This window comes from Nyctibius grandis, chromosome 3, assembly GCF_013368605.1.
Source record: "Nyctibius grandis isolate bNycGra1 chromosome 3, bNycGra1.pri, whole genome shotgun sequence".
In the NCBI taxonomy this organism is placed as follows: Eukaryota; Metazoa; Chordata; class Aves; order Nyctibiiformes; family Nyctibiidae; genus Nyctibius; species Nyctibius grandis.
The window spans coordinates 90,125,351-90,144,987 of record NC_090660.1 but is presented as its reverse complement, the minus strand read 5'-3'; the positions used below and the strand labels follow the sequence as shown (position 1 = coordinate 90,144,987).

The 19,637-nt window shown below is 37.1% G+C and overlaps 1 protein-coding gene across 3 annotated transcripts in view; it reads right to left on the bottom strand.

Moving 5' to 3' along the window:
• CSMD3 (CUB and Sushi multiple domains 3) overlaps window positions 1–19,637 on the bottom strand; it is a 790,297-nt gene that overhangs the window by 595,092 nt on the left and 175,568 nt on the right. For all 3 annotated transcript variants that reach the window (XM_068397267.1, XM_068397268.1, XM_068397269.1), the window contains exon 4: window positions 15,662–15,856. In XM_068397267.1, coding sequence (XP_068253368.1) covers window positions 15,662–15,856 — 195 coding nt within the window. The remainder of the gene's footprint in view (window positions 1–15,661; window positions 15,857–19,637) is intronic.

The following is a 19,637-nucleotide window of genomic DNA, read 5'->3' as shown; positions in this document are numbered from 1 at the left end:
TCTGAACACTGACCAGAAATAAACTTGTCCTGTTAACATTCCAGGAGCTGCTGCTAAGTTTCAAGCTATTGTTCATAAAGTATCTGAATATCGATGGCAAAGCTCTTTACTAGCAACTTCTTGATGTAGACCATAGATCTTTCAGACTGTTATGCAAATGATGGTACAACAATTAAGGAGGAAGTCTGATCTTTAGAAGAGTGAAATACTGGGGATGACAGGAAAAGGAGCTTTTAGTGTAATTATTCATGCACATTTAGAAAACCTCTCAATTGGACTTTCTATGTGTTAGCCTAGCCAGGAAATGGCTGAAGTGCAGCAGAGTCTACCAAGCCTGCCAGCTCCTGAGCTGACAATGTGCAGATTATACATTAATTTATTCTGGGATTAGAGGGCTACAGAATCACTAATGTCTGTAAACCATCTCCATAGTGCTGGCTCAAAGCAGATAATATCAAGTGTTGGAATTTATGTCTGAGAGAAAAATATTTGGCTAATAGCAAGATCATTATAGCATCCTTGTTCAAAATGGCAGGTAGTCTTGCAAACAGCAGGGTAGACACGAGACACAAAAAAATTTAATCCACAGATAACTGAAATTAGGATGGTTGTAAGTCTACATGCAATAGCACAAAACAAACAGAATTAGCATGCAGTGTCATGCTTAGCACTTCAGGATACATGACTCTGTCTGGCTCTTCTATGCACTCCATGCTCCTTGGGTTGAATTTCAGATATTTCAGGATGACAATTTCATAGAACCATAGAATTATAGAATGGTTTGTGTTGGAAGGGACCTTAAAGATCACCTAGTTCCAAACCCCCTGCCACAGGCAGGGACATCTTTCCACTAGGTCAGTTACTCAAAGCCCCATCCATCCTGGCCTTGAACACTTCCAGGGAGGAGGTTTCTATAGGCAACCTGTTCCAGTGTCTCACCACCCTCACAGTAAAGAATTTCTTCCTATTATCTAATCAAAATTGAAATGGAGTGCACTCTGGTCTCTTTGATAACTAAGATTCTTTAAAGAATAGTGGGAAATGATTACACATATGTGAAAAGAAACATCTGGTTTATCAAGGTTTTTCTGACAAATAGAAAAACCTATCACTATTGGGACTGAAATGAAGAAAAATATTGGAAAAATCACTGGGGTAGTTGGGTTTTTTTTTCCTTTTTTGCTAAGGAACAAAGGGTAACATTGCATGCAAACAGCTGCATGAGTAAAGGAATTTGGGGGGACTCCTTTTCAATTTCACTTTAGGAAAATTATCCTTAGCACAGAGAAGGAAATGCCTTTTCGTTGATACCTACACAAGTAAAAAGAACAAAATGATAGTAATGAGGGTGTGTCCCACATATTTCACAACAATATTTAACTTATAATATCTTTATCTGATGATCATAAGGACATTTGCAAGTGAAAGAAATATACCTTGCTGTAAAAAAAAAAAAAAATTGGTAACTATACATGACTGAAATAGTCAGCCACTCTTCCAGGCAGCTCCAGATGAAAGAGGGTCAAAAGGGGAGGAACTTGCTCTACTGATATATGGTTGACAGAAGAAAGGATAACTGAAAGGGATCAAGAACAGGTATACCATATGTTGAATTTATATTTTGTTTTTTGATTATAGTTAAGTACCTCTCTATTAAAAAAAAAACAAGACTGTAACAAAGAAAATATTATAGCAGTAATAACATGAAAAATAGTACCCAATAGAGTCATCAAACTATGCTTGAGTGTGAGGTGTGCAGTGGCTGACAATTTAAGGCAAGAATTTACAGACTCAGAAAAAAGTAATAAATTTGCAAGGTGAAGGGTCAGAGTCCCTTTTAAGAGGTCTTTTTAAATAGTAGGGATTTTTCTAAGTACGCACACATAGCTGTTGTATTTACTAGTCTTTCTTACACAATTCAAGGTTACTTGAAGAGCTACAATGACCAGCAAAAGTGGATAACAGAGCAATCACGCATCTAGAGATACCAGAATAACTAGAGCAAGCATGGCTGTTTGGAACAGCTAGAAAGAGCAAATGGTTGACAAGTCACTTTGCTGACTTAGCTGCATCTTAAATGAGGCTATGCAATTAAACAAGGAAGATGACAGCACCCTGGAATTATTAATCCGGTACTATGAGTGACGCATAACTGCATGTTTCATGAAAAGAACTAACTATCCTAGCAGTTGCATCATCAGGGGATGAGAAAAGAGAACTGTCATTATTTTACTTTGAGCATCCAGAGCAACCAGTTTTTGATTATTCCGCTGTTCATTCTTTTGCTTTCTCTCTTCAGCAGTACTCTTAATCCATTTGGTTTACCATTTATAAGTGATAAATCTTAGCTCAGTGAGTACTAAACATCTTAATTTGATTTTCCCAGGTTCCTGGGGTGCTAGTGTTTGTTAATAATTATAAAATTTGACCTCAGTCTTTGGTGTTCCTAGTAATGATAGAAACTGAACACTTTATAAAATCCTGGGTATAAGGATGATATCCACATGACCTGGATAAGTGACAGAAGCCCTTTGAACTTTCATCCTCAATGAGAGGAAAATTCACAAAATAGTTTGTTTATGAAGTTATGATAATTATTATTTGTAAATCCCTGCTTTTTCTAATCCTGTTCAGATGAACAAATATATAGAAAGTAATTTTCATTATGCTTTCAGTTTGACATGAAGTAAGCAACACCTCAGCATTTTCACTTGATGTCCAAAGATGCAGGAGGACTGAATCTCCAAATATTTCTTTTTTAATATTTGTGTTAAATGAAATAGGAGTAAATTAAGAGTTAAATCACAACATTATTCCCATAAATGTGTGCACTTTGATTTTTATTTCATATAGTTAGAGAATTGGAATCTGTCGCTGTATTTTTTGGCCAGCCTGGAGATTTACAGATTGCAGTAAATAAACACAATACTATTCTGGGACTTTGGCCAGATTTGTCTACAGCTCCTGGAGACCTTTTATTTGTGTCTTACCACAAGTGTTTCATTCCATCAGCAACAGAGAAAGAAAAAATTCTATGATTCTATAAAAACCTTGCCCATCTACCTGGAATTCAACAATTAATCTATTCTGACAAAAAAAAAAACAACCAAAACCAAAACCAAAACTAATCAAGAAAACATTCTTTGTTAAAATGTTATTTAAAATCCAGAACATTATTTTAAAAGTGGAACAAAAATTAAAATAATCCTCATAGACTAACTAGGTGAATAACTGTACACACTAGCACCTCAGAAAGCAGAATAGAGTGTGCTGTAAAAATGATCTGTGATCAATGAATCACAGAAATTCATATCCACTCTTTGCTGTTTGGGGCCAAACACTTCGAAAGAAAGCATGGATAAATTGAAACCAATCTAGAGAAAATGAACAAAGGTTACCAGTGGTCTCAAAAGCTTGAATTGTGAAGTAAGAGTGCATTAGGATCATTGTAGTTAAAGAAGAGAAGACCAAATTTAAACAAGTAAAAGGAAGTGGCAAAGAAGAAGAAAATAATTGATTTCTAATATGCACAGGTACAAAACTATATGCAGGATAAAAGATAGCATGCTTAAACTTTAGCAAGAAAAAAATCACATGGAATAAAAGACAAAAACCCTTTTTAATAATATTAAAAATAAAATATGGGAAAATGCTGCCTTTGGAAAATGGGAAGGTTTTTAAAGGACTATCTGGACAAATACCTATTGGGAATAAAACTTGCTGTGAAACGTGGGTGTAGATTCTTTAAGATCTTCTGAAGTCTTTACTGTTTGTGTCCTGCCATATTGCCTTTTCAACACATATCAGGAAGGATAAAGTCCCATGAAAACTACAGTCTGTGAATTAGAGACATGCTTGAGCTGTTTAAAGAACACTTTACACAACTTTGGCCTTTTCAAGCAATTGCTAGGGGAAATCCCATGGGACAGAGTACTAGAAGGTAAGGGGGCCCAAGATAGTTGGTTAGCATTCAAGGACTGCTTCTTCCGAGCTCAAGATCAGAGCATCCCAGCAGGTAGGAAGTCAAGGAAGGGTACCAGGAGACCTGCATGGTTAAACAGGGAACTGCTGGGCAAACTCAAGTGGAAGAAGAGGGTGTACAGATCATGGAAGGAGGGGCTGGCCACTTGGGAGGAATAGGAGTCTGTTGTCAGAGGATGTAGGGAGACAACTAGGAAAGCTAAGGCCTCCTTGGAATTAAACCTTGCAAGAGAGGTCAAGGACAACAGAAAGGGCTTCTTCAAATACATTGCAGGTAAAGCCAACACTAGAGGCAATGTAGGCCCACTGATGAATGAGGTGGGGGCCCTGGAGACAGAGGATAAAAAGAAGGCAGAGTTACTGAATGCCTTCTTTGCCTCTGTCTATACTGCTGGAGGCTGTCCTGAGGAGCCCCAGACCCCTGAAGCCCCAGAAGAAGTCAGGATAGAGGAGGAAACTGTCTTGGTTGATGAGGGCTGGGTCAGGGACCAATTAAGCAACCTGGACGTCCATAAATCCATGGGCCCTCATGGGATGCATCCGCGGGTGCTGAGGGAGTTGGCGGAAGTCATTGCTAGGCCACTCTCCATCATCTTTGCTAAGTCGTGGGCAACGGGAGAGGTGCCTGAGGACTGGAGGAAAGCGAATGTCACTCCAGTCTTCAAAAAGGGCAAGAAGGAGGACCCGGGGAACTATAGACCGGTCAGCCTCACCTCCATCCCCGGAAAGGTGATGGAACAACTTGTCCTTGGTGCTGTCTCTACGCACATCAAGGAGAGGGGGATCATTAGGGGCACTCAGCATGGCTTCACCAAGGGGAAGTCATGCTTAACCAACTTGATAGCCTTTTATGAGGACATAACCCAGTGGATAGATGATGGTAAAGCTGTGGATGTGGTCTATTTCGATTTCAGTAAAGCGTTTGACACGGTCTCCCACAGCATCCTCGCAGCTAAACTGAGGAAATGTGGTCTGGATGATCGGGTAGTGAGGTGGATTATGAACTGGCTGAAGGAAAGAAGCCAGAGAGTGGTGCTCAATGGGACAGAGTCCAGTTGGAGGCCTGTGTCTAGCGGAGTCCCTCAAGGGTCGGTACTGGGACCAGTTCTATTCAATATATTCATTAATGACTTGGATGAGGGAATAGAGTGCGCTGTCAGCAAGTTCGCTGATGACACAAAACTGGGAGGAGTGGCTGACGCGCCGGAAGGCTGCGCAGCCATTCAGAGAGACCTGGACAGGCTGGAGAGTTGGGCGGGGAGAAATTTAATGAAATATAACAAGGGCAAGTGTAGAGTCCTGCATCTGGGCAAGAACAACCCCATGTGTGAGTACAAGTTGGGGACAGATCTGTTGGAGAGCAGCGTAGGGGAAAGGGACCTGGGGGTCCTAGTGGACAGCAGGATGAGCATGAGCCAGCAGTGTGCCCTTGTGGCCAAGAAGGCCAATGGCATCCTGGGGTGTATTAGAAGGGGTGTGGTTAGCAGGTCAAGAGAGGTTCTCCTCCCCCTCTACTCTGCCCTGGTGAGGCCTCATCTGGAGTATTGTGTCCAGTTCTGGGCCCCTCAGTTCAAGAAGGACAGGGAACTGCTAGAGAGAGTCCAGCGCAGAGCCATGAAGATGATTAAGGGGGTGGAACATTTCCCTTATGAGGAGAGGCTGAGGGAGCTGGGTCTCTTTAGCTTAGAGGAGACTGAGGGGTGGGTGACCTCATGAATGTTTATAAATATGTAAAGGGCAAGTGTGATGAGGATGGAGCCAGGCTCTTCTCAGTGACATCCCTTGACAGGACAAGGGGCAATGGGTGCAAGCTGGAACACAGGAGGTTCCACTTAAATATAAGGAAAAACTTCTTTACGGTGAGGGTGACCGAACACTGGAACAGGCTGCCCAGAGAGCGTGTGGAGTCTCCTTCTCTGGAGACATTCAAAACCCACCTGGACGCGTTTCTGTGTGATATGGTCTAGGTAATCCTGCTCCATCAGGGGGATTGGACTAGATGATCTTTCGAGGTCCCTTCCAATCCCTAACATTCTGTGATTCTGTGATTTCCTCACCCTTATCCAGCAGTGTGTAACAGACTCCTAATGAGAGTTTTCTGATTGTCCTATTGTTCTCTGATCCTGATTCACAAGCTCTCAAACAGCCCATTCTGCATCCCCAACAGCAGATCCATACATCCAAGCCGCTCCTTCACACAGAGGACACCACATCATCTTCTCTGCCTCTCTCTCCTGAGGAGTTTCTGTCCATCCTTTACCACATGCCAGCCATGTGAGCTCTCCCACCGTGTCTCAGTTACTCCAACAGCAGCACTGTTCTGTGACTACACCTGGAGATGCAGCTCCTCCTGTTTGTGTCCCAGGCTGACTTGAGGCAGATGTCCAGATATCCTGTCACCCTGCTTTATAATTTCTGAAGTCTTCCATATTACCATCACTCTGCACCTTTTGCTTTTGAACCGTGTCCACTGCTACCTGACTCAAATGTGGGTCAAAATGCCTGTTACCCATGGCTCCTTGTTTAAAATTATTTTCTTTTCAACTTGATTACTTTTTATGAAGTATTGATATTGAATAAGGTTTCTTTTTTCCTCATGGTTTACTCAAGAAGAGAAAACTGGGAATAGCAGGCCTCAAAGACAAAGACTATATTAATTTTTTTTTCATTATACTTCCAAGAGTTTTTAAAAGTTCTAAGACATATATACAAAAATTTAAAATGCACATACTTACAATAATATGGGGAAAAAAGTTACAGAAAATATACAAAGTATATAATGTTGGGACATAACATCAAACATTCAAAGTGAAACACAAGATGGAAGTGTGACATGGAAAGAATTAATGCATAACTGCCCAGCAGGAAGTTTCTTTCTCTGAAGTGTAAAATACTAGCCAGTGTTAAAGAGTATTGGTATTAGGAAGATTAAACTGATGAAGCAACTAGTGATACTAAATTCTCACAGTTAAAGTTTTTTACCCCCTCCCAGACAGTCTTAGAAGTCAGAATCAACTCTATGATGTAGAGCAGCAAAGAGAACCTTTGCCCACAAACTGCTTTGTTCTGGTGAAATAAGGTCAACTCCACTGATTGACTGAAGTGTGAAAGAAATTTTATGTGCTAAATTTGTACAGATCTACTATCAAAAGTTTCATCCTGAACAAAACTCAGAAGGCCATCATACAAGATAAATGAGGTAACAAAGCAGACCTCTTACCTATATGTTCATTACACTCAGTTCTGTAAAAGATTAAGTCTGTTGGGACTTCCTTGGACACATTAAATACAATGGAATATTTCATACACATGTAGCAAAACTCTGCTATAGCTTCTATTACATTTAAATACCCTTCCAGTGTCAACACAACTTATAGCAGATTGTTTTTAACAAAATTTTATTTTTGTAACACAACTGAACCATCTTCAGACTCCTTCATCAGTGGACAATTTTAAATATTCTCTGTTTAAAAACAGGCTACAGAGCCGAAATCCATCTCATAAGACAGAGACAATGCCATCTTAATATTTAAATAAACAAACAACACTCCTGCCAATAATGACAAGAAGAAGATTAATTAATGCTGAATAGAAGGATTCATGTTCCATAGACTAATCAATAATCATTCTTTAGGTTAATAAAGATGTGGTCTTGAAGAATGCTAAAATATCATGCTAGAATTTTAGCAATGAAATATTTTTCCTGCAAAAAAACATTACTGGCAATCAGTTGTTCTCTTGCAGAAACATCTGAAGGGTTTAAAGACTTCTCAGAAAAATAATTTGTTATGACTTTTGCCTTCCAGATGTAATTAAAACTGAGTTATAAATCAGGGTTTGCAAAGTGTTACTTAAATACTGAATAATATTTTCACAATTTGCATTTATAACAAGGTAAATTCTAATTTTAGGCAGAAACTGAGAGATACAGAAAGTTTTATCAAGTAATAATTTCAATAATCTGAGGAAAATATACTAGTCTCTTTAAAAGCCTATGGCAGCAAAAGCTTTTTGGATTAAGCAGCTTAATAAATTGAGTTAATGAACCTGGGCTTTACCAGTAATTACTTTCAAAAAGTACCTCAAATTATTTTACAAATATTATTTAAGATAATTGGTCACTAGAAAGGATTTATCCAGGTATGCCACATAGAAAATGAACCTAAGAATGTAAGATGTACAGGGAAACAATTATTTAGCTTAAGCAGAATTTACTAGCCCAAACTGGAATCAAGCTAGAGTTATACATTTAACACCTCTCCTCTTAAAATAGTCTTCAGAGGTTCCTAAAAATTAAATTTGATTAGAAACTAGTGTTAAATCTCATGCAAAAGATTGTGGCTTTGCTGGAATTAATACCTCTAGTATTGTGCTTTGATGATTACATTATACATATTACCAAAACAAACTATTCAAATTGTTGTCTATTTTCAGCCTAAACCAGTATTTTACTTTTCCAGGTTCCTCCTTCCCATTCACTTGTCTTGATCCTTCAGAGTAATCTTCTCCCCTTTCAATTGCAGGTATAATTCTCACTGTTATGTTGTCCTCAGTGACAATTCTGCAGCATAATTTCAATAGCATATGTGAATATGGTCAATACATCATTTACTACTATGTCTTTTGTCCTTGCTTAAGAAACTTCTTAAGAAATCAGGAGATAAAAGCAGTGTTTCAAGCTTTTCATTAACCACCCCCACTAACTTTCACCCACTTGTAAGAAGTCCTAATTCCCAGCCTTGAATATAACCACAGGCTCAAACATTTTGGTGTTCAAGAAGTTTTATTTTGTTCAGTACTGGGTTAGATTTCTTGAATTTAAAATCTAGTCTCTCTGTTTTCCTCTTCTTTGTCTGTATCAATTGTTATATCAATCTTTTGATCTTATTGTACTTTTTCCATGAAAAGTAGCAAGATAATGCATTGTAATATCTTTCTTTTCCTTACCTTTGTGTGAACTACCACTGTCTCCAAATGTTTCCTTTCTGAAATAATGACATATAATTTATTTCTTCTTCTAAACATAATTTCATTTCTTTAGAAACGGCTCAGTTCTGCTGCTTTCCCCAGTCCTCTATATAGTGTTTGGAGATGTAATTTAAGAGGCCTGTTTTCCAAATTAAGATGGTTACTGGACTGATGAATGCTAATTACTTTCGTCCAAATACCTTTTTATTCTGGACTTTATCACATCAGCTGAGAGTTTGCCCACTGCTAATGTAAGCTTCTAAAGGATCTTAGGACAGCTCTCCTCATGACTGATAGGAATTCCTGAAATCTCATGAGGATGTGCAAAGCCAAACAATGTAAACCAAACAAAAGTGTGATTCTGATGTTCTGATGAATATTCTGACCTGGATATATACATTTCTAATAAAAGGACAAGTAAAGAAAACATTTTAAGATATTTTGTGTTGCTTCATAAGCTGTTAACTATATCCCAATCTTTTGTATATCTCTTAATCACCCTTTGAACATTTAAATCCTGATTAAAAAAAACCCTTAATAAAATTAAATTCTCTTTTGTTAAAAAAATTTTCATACTGAGCTTGCTTTCTAAAAATTAGTAATGATTTTTTTTTTTAAAGTATCATCACTACTGCTGTAGCACATCATTGCACACTGTAAATTATCACAGGTAAGCACAATGGGTATTTCAAGTTCTCCACCCACAATACAAACTTAGTTATGTGTCCACCATTATCATAAATGAACAAATACAGGTTTTGGACATTAATGTAATGTATTAAAACCAATCGATATTCTCATGAATCATGTTGTTTGGCTAAGGAATGCATACTATGTTAGATAGGTATTACTCCTTGTATATTTTCAGTGACTTCTATTTAACAGACTTTATTTATATTAGCAATGCTAATATTATTATTAGCACAGTAGAACTAGTATATTTTAGCATTAGTGTTCAAAATATATGATAACTCTAATATAATAAACATTTATACTTCTGTACCAATTTCCTGGTTCATAATACATCAATAATGACTTAGAGTAGCTTCAAATAATTCAGTAAAGTTTCACTACTACTTTGAATAATAAGAAATCCATGGACCTGGTCACACGTTAAAATTCAAGTGGGGATTTCCTATTCTTCAGGCTCGAATATATTTGTTCACATAAGTGGACTGTGTATTTATGTGAAATGACCCTAATAATGAGAAACAGATACTATCCTGAGAATAACACTAATATAATGAGACAAGACAAGTATGGTAGGGTATACTAGAGAGTAATTTCAATGCTTTTCATAGACACAAAAGTTTGATTCCATTGGTCTTAAAAATTACAAATTTTAAAGATAACTAAAATAAAAAACTCACAACGTTTTTTTTATTGCAAAAATTCAAAGCAACAGAAAGTGATGTAACTTTCTTCATAAAAAAAAGTCATTCAGGGTACTATTTTTCAGAGTTTCTGGGTCCTGCTTGAAACTATACGGCATTCTACTTGAAAACACCCAACATTTACAGTATATTACTATTTCAATAAAATGGTAGACCTTTTTCATCATTTCTCCCCCTCCCCCAATCTTAATTAACTTATCTAATTTTAGGGGAGCATCATTGCCATTTGTAGACCACTTACATTTTTTAATGCACCAATCATAAGAGTGTTGGCCATTCTAAGCTACTGTTTCATAATGTCCCAAAGAGGATCTGTGAATGATATCTGAAGAATTGCTCATTCACTAGTTTCAAGTCATCTTCATATCTTATATACAAACATATTATTCTATTAAATATTTTGCTGGTTTTCTTTTTAACTTTCTTTAAATAACCCAATATGTTTTTACTCCAGTCTCACACAGCTATACTGAGGCTTTTCCCAAGACTAAGCAGTAACAACTGTTTGCATATAAGAACTGGTTTCAGATAAAAAACTGCTCATTCCCCATGAGATGTAATTTATTCCTGCTTTTGAGATAACGCACTTTATTTTCCGCTGTGTTTACTGTCAGTTCCACTAGTTAATACACTGCATGGTATCAGGTACAGTACTTTGACTTTATCTCCTGCTTTGTTCTCTTCACAGCTTACAAAACCCAGCTTACAACAACGACACAAAGGCAGAGCCAGCTTATTTCCTGATTATATTACCAGGTCTATTTGCCACGCTGTTATAAAGTCATTTACATACCTGCAAACAAATTTATCTGTCTGTGAAATGCTTACATTGTTAGATGACTATTTCTTGGTAATTATGTGAAGTTTAATTCTCTTTTTTTTTTTTTTTTCAAAATTCGGTATTACTATAGGCCATATATAAACAGATATACCCCTTCAAGAAAGTGTACTGGAGTGTCTACAAGACTCTTAGGTACACTTTAATTTAATCTGAAGACACTCTCTGGTTCATCTGACCTAAAACTTACCTCATATAGTTGAAATATATATAGACATACAACTATGTAATCACAGAATTATACCAGTGACTTTCAATTAACAAATTTTCCTTTCTGGTGAGTTCTGCACACAGGAAATAGCAAAACACTTCAATAGTGAGCTGAATATTCTAATATTCAAGTTCAATACCTGTTATATCACTTTTTAAAATATGAGCTTATAAATATCTTGATCCAGTTTATTTGGAATAAATCCACTAAAGAAGAAATTATATGTACATATATATATATGTTGCAGAGGAACTACAGAATTCCCAGACTTGGAATTTAGTAACAACCTCTTTAGTCTTTTACCTCTCATGAAATATGGAAAATATGGAAAAATAACTCAATATCCTCCCAAATAAATAATCAAAAAAGCAGAAATGCATTTTGTCCATGTCAAAAAAGTACCTAGTCAGCAGCTTGTGCACTAGTCTGACCAAAATACATGTCAATTCAAACAAATGGAAAAACAAAACCTCTTTTTAAAAATATGAACAGAAGTTTTATAGTCACAAATATTTTGTAGTTAGGTGTACAGGCAACAATGAAAATATTTTAATAGAGCTTATAGGAATACAAGTAAAACTATATTCTGTTTTTGAAATTTCTGAATTCTAAAAAAAACCCAGTTTTAGAATGAAGATTCTTACAACATCCATTTTACCCTGGAATAGGAAAAGCTTTAAAAATATAAAAGTCAGAATACTTCCTTGATTATGAAATTGTCTAATTATTATAAACTTTATAGAAAGACAATATTATATATAAATGTAAACTTATTTATTAGCCTCAGTAAATTATTCCTAGCTTGCTGCATTATAGAGAAACTGTAAGCTGCAATATTATCTCAGGAATAGGTGATATGATAAAGCTGCTGTCATGTTTCACGGTTGAAAACAACCTTATCAAAATTAATTTGTCAGGAAAGAAGACTTTATTTATAAACTAGTCATGGGTTGTGCACAGTATAATTGACCTCAACACAATAAATCCAATTTAGCTTTCTTTTAGTTAAGGTGTTTTTTGCACTTCTAGTAAATCTAATAAAAATTACAGTATTTTAATTAATGTCAGAACATGCAAATGACAGGTGAAAAACTTTGTGCATTCAAACTATGTTCACTGAGACACAGGTTATGAAATAAAGCACTTGTTAGGTGTGTGCACTGATTTTTCAATACAATTCTAAGGAGACTAGTGAAGAAAAAGGAAGTCATTTGTGGAAGAACTCTTTTCTTCGTTAATAAAATCTGGCCCAAAAATGTATAACTTAAAAAAATACAAATATCAGTGTTAGGCATCAAATTTAAACCATAAGCATGTAATAGGGTCTCATGTATGGATGCTTGTGGCAATATGAAGCACTATTGATTCCAATCAAATTCCGCTCATTGAGACACCAATTCATAAGAATTACATTGCTAAAACACAAGCATGACATCCTCCTGATCTCTTCATTCACAGTGAAGGCAACATAAAAGGAATGATCTGAAAAAAAATTACAGCCCAAATTTACTTGTTCTGAATTACAAGAGGCAGATGACAGTGACGTTTACACACAGATGATCTAAAGATATCTATGAGCTTAACTCCACTGACATCTAAGCATACTGTAGGTTAGAACTTTGTTCAATTTATTTCCTATAGGTAAAAACAAAAAAAAAAAAAAAGAAAAAACAACCCAAAATATATTTAATAAAGTGTACTTTTGTGCTATTCTTGGGGCTTTTTTTTTTTCTAACAAATCAGACAATAACATTTCCTAGGTCATGGCGTTGAAATACTCTGTATTTCCCCAATCCAACTAATTATATTTAAAGGAGCAATGAGTATATGCATGTCTGGAAGAGGCCATCTACAAAAAAAACAGTAGTCAAATTGTTTAGTGTTGAGAAAACTTAGTTCTTATACATATACTCTCAAAATTATGTACTACTTCACTTCTTTGTCTCAGGATTCTGTTTTAGATGTAAGGATCATTGGTAGGGAACAGTAAGACATTTATCAGAGGAACTCTTTAAAGATGAGTGTTTAATCAGTCTCCACAGCAAACAGAGAGAAAGAGATAAGAAGCTCATTAGTGCATAATCACCTTCAGCAGCCTTCTGAAGAATTCTGTGTTGGATAATTGCATTAGACAAAATTCAGACAAATTCATTAGAATGCAACCACAAAGGTCTCTGTATTAAATGTAAAGTTAGATGTTTCTGATATCAAACATAGACTCATAGAAGGAACTATTGAAAATAATTAGTTAATTTTTTTATCAGACATAGACCAAAAATACCTTAGCAGTAATTTGGTGCATTAAGCCTTTAAGCCATATGCCTGATCTTAAAACTCAAATCAAGAATCTGTCACATTCCTATGTTACATTTCAGTAATTTGTATTACAATGTATGCCTTGGGGGTTTTTATTTTTTATTTATCAAGCTTTTACCTTTTAGATTCTTCACTGTTATTGATTAGAGATAGGTCTTCTCCAAAAAATATTTTCCTTCTGCATGAGTTTCTGCAGTAAATCAAGTCACCTCTTCATCCCCTTTCACATACACCAAAAAGTTTTCATTCCTTCAGTCTCTAGACAAAATGATAATTTTGAAACCTAACAGAACTTGTTTTCTTTTTTTCCTGAATCCTTTCCAATTTGTCAACTCTATTTTGCCCTAGAGGGTGACACTATTCAGATAATGACCTCTCTAATCATGAATAAAAAGGAATATGTTTTTCATATTATTATGCGATAGTCTTCTGCTTACACACTAGAGTTATGTTTAACCACAGCAACACTTTGGGAGCTTATCACTCCAATTCAAATTTACACTGTGTATTTTCACATCCCCTTGGGATAAAAACAAAAACTATCCAAAGTTCTACTGAAAAACATTGTATCAAAAGAAAGCATGTGTAACACTGTGACTGTGATGACTGACTGGCAAGTGGAAGCATCAGTTTGTCTCTCATCTTCCTCATTTAAAAGTACAATTTTTTATCCCAATTAATTTCAAAATTGGCAGATCAAGAATTTGAACAATGATGTACAGTGAAGTCCATTAACCTGCTACTTTGTTACAAGGGTAGGTTTTGTACAAGTTAACGTATTCTCATAAAATCTTTTTTATGATCATCTCCACAAACATAATTTGGATTTATGCCTTGATTGTATATCTTTTTCATTATTAGCTAGCATTTTTCTGTGAAGTAGGAGGGGAAGATTCAGGAGTTATAAATAATTGTAATAGAAAATAGTATTATTAGTAATAACTTTGTATTTTCTTCAAGATCATGGATAAACATATTAAATAGCTCTAAGCTCAAGAATAGGAAACAATAGAATGGCATTTCCAATGATACACTTTTCCCACATATAACTACTTTTTTGTTGTATTGGTTCACCAGGTTTTAACCCAACTGAATTTTGATTTTTTTTAATCAGAAATTTATTACAATGCCAATTTCAGTTGGAATGTTTTTGTAGCCCCTGCAACACTGCATCAAATTTTTTATACAAATATAAATATTACATTCTGTAAAGTTAACCTGTGAATCTAGAAAGGATCTCAAGCTTGCCTGACATAACAGTGTTTCATCAAAATACTATCTTTATTGTATTTAGTTGTGTATAGTAGTGATAGTTTTATCATGATAGTTTTTATCATCTTAGCTCTTTTCATTACTCTGGAAACATTTCTCTCCAAAAGCCTCAGAAAATAAGATTTACCCATAAAACAGGATCCCCTACTACTGCTATATTTCTAATGTGAGCAAGGGAAAAGGATTTGACCTACAATATTTATTAGAATACAAGGGATATCCTACATAGAAATCTTAAGATATCAAATTTGACTTAGAATAAGGGGAAGTCCCTCTAACTCTACTGCTTTGGTAGTTTCAAACTTCTATTTGCTCAATAACCAAGTTAATACTTGACAAAAAGTCGGTCCTTAGGATCCCAAATTTACATTCCCATAGTTGTAAATGTGTTGAACACAGACATTTATATCCTACTTATTACTAGGTTTCTAGTTCTTATTTCATTAAATATATTTTAAAATAAATGAGAAATAACACTTTAATAGGATATTGACTTAAAAACTAGCAGGTGCATACACTGAGGCAGATCATACATGTGAGCAAGAGATCAAAATATTCAAAAAGCCTTTTCTTTCTTTAATCACAGTCTAAAAGTTAATTATTAACACAGAGATTTAAAGTTGTTCATGCTAATAAATATAATGTATGTAGTCGAGAACATTACAGTAGCATTTCTCTTACCTCTACAGATAGGAACAGGGAAGTCCCACGATGCCGTAGTCACAGAGTTAGCTATGCAAGTAAGCTGAGGATGGCCATCCAAAATATATCCAGTTACACAGCTGTATCGGATTTTGTCACCAACATCAAATCTTGTACCGTACAAGATACCCTTTGGTGGAACTCCTGGATTGCCACAGGAACTACTCTGTAATTCTGGAGAAGACATATTTTTATTACTAAATAAAATTTATTTTCTTACAAATCAATGCTGCATTTTGCTGAAGAATATAGAACACACAAATTATGGCAACTTTGGGCAGATAGTGTGTTTTCATGGATATTTTACAACTCTTAACACTGAAAAGTCATTACTGACAGTCTATTAAGTATCTGCTTATGTACCCACATATGCAAAGGTTGAATATCATACAAAATATTATACAAAAACAAGTACAAGGTTTTCCTTAAGCTCCAGATGTAGATATATTCATATATTTTCTTAATTGATATCAAAGAACTCATTACATAAGAAGAGGAAACAAGGCAACTTGATATATTTCTGACTCTTAATAACACAAATGCAAAACAATAAACAAAACTAACACAGACATAAAAGAACATCAGATTCGAATCAACCAAAATTTGGAAAAATAGATAAAAGTACTCAAGACAGAACACTAGGAGAAGGTTTTAACAAACATAAGCCAGAGTATGATCAGGAAGCTGTTGAATGATTTAATAGATTTTAGATAATAAGGCAAAAGTTATGAGATACTGTGGGTAACTGATTTCTGAGCAAACAATTGGTTAATTTTAAACATATGGACTACCATAGATCTTGGTGATTTCTACTTTAATGCAGAGCTTTAAACTCTTGAGAATCCAAAATGAGTCACAGCTCTGCTGTTAGTTTGATCTCTGAGGAAACACATATTCAGTTTTACTAGGTGGAACTCATGCTGCAACTGTGTACCCTTTTGACTGACGTTTCAGCATCATAAATAGCTTGATTACAACATTTCCCATCATTTACTGCTGAAGTCCTTTAGTTAATGGACATAAAAAGATAGATTTTGTACAAGTGTGAGCAAAAGAGTTTTCATAGTCTCATCCTGAGCTCTTCAAACTTGTACCAAGTATACTTAGCAGACTAATGCTAAAAGCAAAGAGGCAAATGAGGCAAACCTGCACTTGGGTTCATAGCAAATTTCCCTAATCTACAAAGTAAGGAAACAAGATGGAAGAACAGAAGGTTATATATGTATTGTCTTAATTTCTTTCCCTGAGTCCCATGTAACTAAATTATTCTTCCCCATCCCTGATGTGCTCATGAGTGTGTGCACACAGGCACACACACATAGATATAAATTAACATATTTAAATATAGTATGAAAAAAATAACTTGAACTGTTATAGTGGGTTTCAATTAAAGAAAAAAGCTATAAATGGTTATCAAAACAAGCACTATGGCTCATGAGATATGTTACATTGTCAAATTTCCATGCCAAGAACTACCAAGAACTAGGATATATTATTAGATCACTGATACCATCCATGAAGCAAAACTATTGTCCTGATTTGGACTAGGATGGACTTTTCTGTTAAGTTTCCTTTAAGTGACTTTACTTCCTGAAGTGGACTACACTGCCTGTTGCCGCTGGAACTAGGGTCCCTGTTGGGTCTCTTTGTCCCACAGAGAAAGGGGCTGTAGAGTGCCGCACCTGTGGGAAGGGGTGGACAGGACAGGTGACCTGAACTGACCAACAGGGTATTCCATCCCACACACGTTATCCTCAGTATAAAGCTGAGGGAACACGAGGGTTGCGCTCTCTTCCCCTATGGCTGACATCCTGGGAGGACTCTGCCCGTGCTCCTGCCATGGCTTCTGAACCCAGTTCCCACCTGCTGCCACATGTGCTTCGGGACTGCCCAGCGCCTGCCCTGCAGCATCAGCAGGGACGTGGGTGTCATCGGGAGGAAATCAGTAGCGGTTTTGTATACAATTCATTATTTATTATTGTCACGGTTTAAAGCTGGGCCAGCTATTAACCAGGTGGCAGATGCTCTCTGTTAACCCTCTCCCCGCCCCCCCCCCCAGGGAAAGAGAAAGGGAAAAGGGAGAGAGACTTATGGGTTGGAAAGTTAAAACAGTTTTAATAAACTATAATAATGAAAAAAGAATATAATAACAATAATAATAGAAATAACCAAATATATACAAATATGTACAAAACCAAGATCAAGAGCTTGGAAATCCTCCTCAGGCAGAGTTGCTCCCCCCAGCATGGGCAGAGAGAAAAATGCAGTAGCTCCCCCCAGCACGGGCAGAGGGCAAAATGCAAAAGCTCCACCCAGCACGGGCAGAGAGAAAAATGCAGTAGCTCCCCCCAGCACGGGCAGAGGGCAAAATGCAAAAGCTCCCTGCCATCACACCTGCAGGCTTTTAACTGGAGAATTGGCAAAGCTGGTACCAATCAGTGGGAGACAGGAGGGCCCCTCCCTCCTGGGCCCCACCTCCAGGAGGCAGTGGGTTAGTGATAAATAGGAAAGTGAGAATGACATGTATGGGATGGAATACCTCGTTGGTCAATCTTGGGTCACCTGCCCTGTCTGCTCCCCCCTGCAGCTGCGACCCCCCTTTGGCTCTTCACTCGTAAGCAGTGAGGAATTTAGCAGTGACCTTGGTTTCTCTAAGACTAATGGGCCTGGTTTGGGCCAAACCAGGACATTCCACCCCTTATTCCATACCATTCACGTCATACTCAGATCACCACTACCTTTTCATTTTCAAATATATATACACATATCACTAGTTTATGATTCATCTCTATACAAAAAGTTCATTAAGTTCATTTGGTTCAGGATTGTGGGTTTCCATCTGGCTAGCAGTCTCTCAGCAGTCTCTCTGGCTAGCAGTCTCTCTTTCGTCATGGTTCGTGCCCACGGGTTGCAGGTTAAAGATGTCAGACTCGAGGAGGTTACTGGACGCCACTTGATGAAGCTAGCTCCGGTCTCATCACCACTGTCTTAACCTGAAAGACACTTATGCAGCAACAACATACAGTTCAGACTTAAGTAGTTTCACCCAGAATCAGATCACCTTCAGGGACACATCGGACTTCACCATCTTGCAACATCACCCACCAAGTACATCCAGGTCCCTGAGCAAAAGCAATCCCACGAATGGGTTTACCTTTGCCCGTTGCAGGAAGAATCCAGACAGTTTTTCCCAATAGATTCCTTTCATGCACCACAGGGACTTTATCTCCTTCTACTGTATGTAGAAGGTCTGACTGAGCAGGGCCAGCTCGATTGATAGATCCCCTGGTGTTAACTAACCAGGTAGCTTGTGCCAGATGTTTATCCCAGTTTTTAAAGGTTCCACCCCCCATTGCTTTCAGGGTAGTTTTTAACAGCCCATTATACCGTTCAATTTTCCCAGAGGCTGGTGCATGATAGGGGATGTGATATACCCATTCAATGCCATGCTCTTTGGCCCAGTTATCTATGAGACTGTTTTTGAAATGAGTCCCGTTGTCCAACTCAATTCTCTCTGGTGTGCCGTGTCGCCACAAGATTTGCTTTTCGAGGCCCAGAATAGTGTTCCGGGCAGTGGCATGGGGCACAGAGTATGTTTCCAACCATCCGGTGGTCGCCTCCACCATGGTAAGCACATAGCGTTTACCCTGGCGGGTTTGAGGGAGTGTGATATAGTCAATTTGCCAGGCCTCCCCATATTTATATTTCAACCACCGCCCCCCCATACCACAAAGGTTTTAACCGTTTGGCTTGCTTAATTGTGGCGCACGTTTCACAATCATGGATAACCTGTGCAATAGAGTCCATAGTTAAGTCCACCCCTCGGTCACGAGCCCATCTGTATGTTGCATCTCTCCCTTGATGACCTGAAATGTCATGAGCCCACCGAGCTAAAAATAGTTCACCTTTGTGTTCCCAGTCCAAATCTATTTGGAACACTTTAGCAGCTTGATCC